The sequence below is a fragment of the Tuber melanosporum genome (assembly GCF_000151645.1).
Source record: "Tuber melanosporum whole genome shotgun sequence assembly, scaffold_313, strain Mel28".
Lineage (NCBI taxonomy): Eukaryota > Fungi > Ascomycota > Pezizomycetes > Pezizales > Tuberaceae > Tuber > Tuber melanosporum.
Window position 1 is genome coordinate 7,166 of NW_003298990.1, and position 4,569 is coordinate 11,734.

Below are 4,569 nucleotides of genomic sequence, written 5' to 3' on the forward strand. Positions count from 1 at the left end.
GGAAGCTTACAGATGTAATTATTGCAATTGATGAAGTAAAGTGAGATAATAACGGAATACTGCTAAAGCTACAATATCTAAACATAGTTTCCATTCATTGTAGATAATTGATATTATTCTGAAAAATATATAAATAACAAGTTAACTGCTGGAGTTGAATTTGTAACAGCTAAAAGAAACTTTAATATCTACTTTATACCTGTTATCCAGATTACATAAGGCGTCACATTTTGCAACGCCATTGGTACAGGTTCTAGTCACTTCACACTATAACTTGTATTGTTTGCCAACCTAACCCAACATAACCTAATCTAACCCAACCTTACCCAACGTAACCTGACCTTGCCCGCCCTAGTCTGACTTGGCCTGGCCGGTGGTGGCACTAGTATCGATCGATTCTTACCATAATAGTATCATACGTAGTATATCGTATTCCCACCCGAGGAGCGCCGCAACAAGAGAGGAGCCTGGATAGAAGTAGGAGAACAATGTAGGGAAACAGCGAGCCAAAGCCAAAGATTAATTCCAGCCTGAATAGAAAGAATAAAGAGATGAAGTAGAAGACGGGGAAAGGAAGGGAAAAGAGTGGAAGATAAAAGACCACCGTCTACGCCATCCGTCTAATTGCCAAAACTCCCAAGTCATGAATAGTAGCCAACTCTGTCGTGGTTAATGATAAAACATGAATGCTTCGGAGAGGAAAAAAGTAGAAAAATGAATGGAGAACCGGGTAAAAAAAAGCAGATAAGATTTCGTGAAAGTCATCCCGTACTCCGAACCATAGACCGTTATGCCCCCATCACCTAATATACACGGGTTTATATGCATCGATTTTTGAAATGAAGAAAAAGAAGGAAAAGGGTGGGATAGGATTCGCGACTCAGAACAAAGAGAAACCTCTGCCGTAAGCAATATAATTCTAGGAGTAATCGAAAGATTAGAGCAGACAGCGCCCGCTTGCTAGGTATTGACTAGAGGTGAGAGGGGTGTGAGCCGAGTCATGGAAAGGGGAAATGACTATGATTCAAGAGGAGACCTGGGTTCCTTAGAGTGGTTTGGAGGCAGGCCTGTGAGATCAGGGTGTGATTGGGTGAGAGTTTTATTGCAGGATTCATCAGTAGGTTCAGCTTGCGACTCGTCATCAGCAATAGCGCAAGATATCTCATCGTCCCTGCGTTTGTAGAAAAGAAGGTATGCCTTTGATTTTGCAACAGACTCTGAAGGAACCTTGGTGATTCGATCGTCGTCTAGTAGCCACCATTCTTCTTGGTGCTTCGTATAAGCGACATAATGTCCAAAGTTGGCGCTTTACTACGTCAGCAGATGAAGGAAGGAAGGTGCTAGATTTGATCATACCCCGTCCCCTGGTGAACAACTACGGCGTAAAGATCATATAAAATCGGGCTATCGACATCCCGCTCGCACCAGGCCCCCATGTCTAGGCCTGCTAGAGGGAATCTAACATGAGTGTCTACTTTCTGCTTGCCCCCTCGTATTTTGTGGGTTCTCCAGCGGAATCGTTTTAAATGGATACAGAGAACATGAGGCAATACTCCGAAAGCAATCGACTTCGAGAAGGCTGCCTCGGACCCACAGGACAAGCAGGAGCGGGTGGTGCCGTTTGTCGGGGCGGGAACGGATGCAGGTGGGGGAGAACCCTCAAGCTCCTCAGTTGTAGCAAACAAATTCAGGCATTCCTCAAGGGTACTTGAGCGCACATCACCCTTCGTAACGGGTGACAGCTGTTCGGGAATAACCAGACTGAGGTCGAGAAAGGGATCAGGCTTGATAGTGTATTCCGAGCAAGAGTGACATATTATCTGATGAGTCCTCGGGTTAGTAAAGGTGCAGACAAGACAAAACAAAGGGGTTGGCACCTTGTTCCACAGTATACCTCCAAACACAGTTTGCACAATCGTGTCCTCCTCCTCAATCTGCTCAGACGCAAGTTCATCTTGCATTCGTTCAAGGGAGCACTGAGCCGTGGTTAGTGGGGGCTGCTTCACCTATGTTGAAGCAAACTTACCCGAAGAAACTCTTGGGCGTCCTGCTGTTCGTGACGCTCATGGAAGGAGGGCAATACTGTAGCCACAGCACTAGCAAATTTATGAGGCGAAATAACTGGCGATAGATGGAGGGTGGAACGGCGTGCACGGGGTACTGTGCGAACTTGTGCCGGGATGCGATTAATCCACATCATCTTTAACAATCGAGAAAACTCGTCGCAAAGATTGCTACACGCGAGTAAGCTACTATGAATCATAAACCATTCCTCCGAAGATAGGAGAAAGCGGATAGAAAGGGCGTAAGGAGGGAGGAGGCTCGCACATATTGGGGGGAACTATAACCTGTTCCTCTAGTCTTGCAGCCCTACGAGTTCTCGGCCTTGCTGTGTGTAAACTTAGGGTAGCAGCTGAATCGCTGCTACTCATGCTGGCATCCGATTCCTCGGTAACCGGCGGCACTCGTTGGAGGAAATATTCTCGGAGGGCACAGGTATGGCTCAACGCTTGGATCACAGCGTTGTTGTAACAAGTGTTTCCAAGATTCTTCAAACCAACCACCCGTATACGTTTTCTTGACGACTCCAACGAAGTATCATTTCCATAATCAAGAATTTCCGCCTCTTTTGCAGAACGTTTATTTCCTTTCGAACAAACCTTTCTCGAGTATGTTATCTTGGGCAGGCTGTGCATTCCTTTTGGTGAATGTCTATCCAGCATAACAGGTGTGCCGCTAGGGCTACCCTCCCGTAAACTAGACAAAAATGAATCCCCAGTTGAAGAAACGTCTCCATCCTCCAGGGTAGCAAGTGACTCTGGCGGAGACAAAGTAAACGACGGCCTTGAGGGGTTGCCAAGGGCAGGGGTAGACAGGTCGTCCATATTTCCTACTGAGGAAGCCGAAGATTTGAAGGCTATTGATGGTGATGGTGACGGGAGCGAGCGTACTGCTTCGGGAAAGACAGAGGTTGGAGACATGGTAAACGGGCCATTTCCTCTCATAGACTTTAAATCGGTTTCGTCAGCAGTTGTTTCACGTTTCCCAAAATCGGGAAATATTTCCCACACCTTGTGGAGTTAGTAGAATTTGGCAAATGTGAGAAGGGATGGAAAGGATGGGAGTGTCAAACATTGAAATTCATTGTCCGTGGCTAGCCCTGATCGTCCTCAGGGTCTCCGAGGTAGATTCCAGGGAAAGCCTTTTGCGCAAATAGGATGGTACGCGCAGGGCGACGCTCTCCGTTGGATTTTTTTTTCCTTTCGTTGACGTTTTTTCCCGTTTCCTCCTTTCGTTGTTTAGAAAGTTGGGAGGACGCTACCTAATTAAGGGTTGTAAACGGCGAACCGGAATGGCTCGTGGGAGAGGATATGTAATGGCACGGTAACAGGGTCAGAAAGCTGTGCAGATTGTAAATTCTAGACAAATCGGGACGAAATTGTTAAATTCAAAACAAAAGAGTGGTTATAGGTACCAGTAGGCGAAACCGGCAGGCGACAGGAAATCGGTACAAGGTCTTATCGTATCTAGGTAGAAAAAAAGAAAAGAAGAAAAGAGGGAAAAAAGGTTGGAGGGGCGTGTCTATGTGTGTGGGTTGCGGAAGGTATTGGAGTACGAGTACCCGGAGCGTTCTGAAGCCAGACCTAGCCGGGAGAGACAAGACTTTCTGCTTCTTCTTTGTTGCTTGTGGTGTCGTTGATGCTTGTCGATTGTCTCCCGATTCCTGGGCTCACCGGCCCACTCCACAGCCGGCACGAAGTCGGATGGTCAATTTTTGAAGATTGCGAGAGCGTTCAAACGGCTAAGGACGCGAGTTGATGAATTGAGGAGAGTAGAGGATTGAAGGAAATTAGGAAAGGTGGGTAAGGTTACAAGGTGCGAACTGTTTGGGAAACTTTTTGGGACAAAGATATGGTACGAGAAGGGACGAATGAATTAGGAGTCGAAAACCGGTACCGTAGGGTACAGTATCATACTATACAAGCGTGTTATTTACAGATAGGCGGCCAGGCAGCCAGGGAATTAATGATCGGCTATGGAATAGACCCGGAGCAGGACTAGTTCTGGTGGGGAAGAAGACCTACTGTACGAGTAGTGGTGCTTTGGACAACTCGCTGGATCCATAACTTCTGCCAGGAGTTCATGGAAACCCGATAGAGCAATGTTTGGTTCTTAGAGACCTGGTGTATGATGGTTATGTAATCCCAGTAGGTATGTTATGGGGGTTTACCCTGATGTGTGGGAGTTTTCCTTTCCTGTATTTAAGCAGGAGCAAATCGGTCACGGACCACTAAGTTGAACACATTCTCTCTTGCCTCCACAGGAGTGTTTTCCTCCACACGAGACAACAACCCGCTGCGTACGTTCGCTATCAGTGTATCCATCGGAGGACAGCCGGCTGGTTGTCTGCAGAACAAGGGGATGCGCAAACATACGATACAAAATTGGTGCGCGGTTCCGCGAGAGTTTCCTCTGTCCTATTGTCCTATTTACGGGATCTTATCTCGTATTTGTTTAGCTTTCTTGTGATTCAACCGATTCAACTGTACAAGTACTGCACAAGTTGAT

At 46.7% G+C, this 4,569-nt stretch overlaps 1 protein-coding gene; it reads right to left on the bottom strand.

Moving 5' to 3' along the window:
• Positions 1 to 731: 731 nt before the first annotated feature.
• GSTUM_00001901001 (uncharacterized protein) lies at positions 732 to 3,591 on the bottom strand. XM_002839183.2 has 6 exons: positions 3,134 to 3,591; positions 2,329 to 3,008; positions 2,027 to 2,234; positions 1,878 to 1,976; positions 1,357 to 1,820; positions 732 to 1,306 (listed from the first exon to the last, which is right to left on the bottom strand). Exons 2-6 carry the CDS (start codon positions 3,003 to 3,005, stop codon positions 1,018 to 1,020), a joined length of 1,737 nt encoding a protein of 578 aa, XP_002839229.1. The 5' UTR covers positions 3,006 to 3,008; positions 3,134 to 3,591; the 3' UTR covers positions 732 to 1,017.
• Between the last annotated feature and the right edge of the window lie 978 nt (positions 3,592 to 4,569).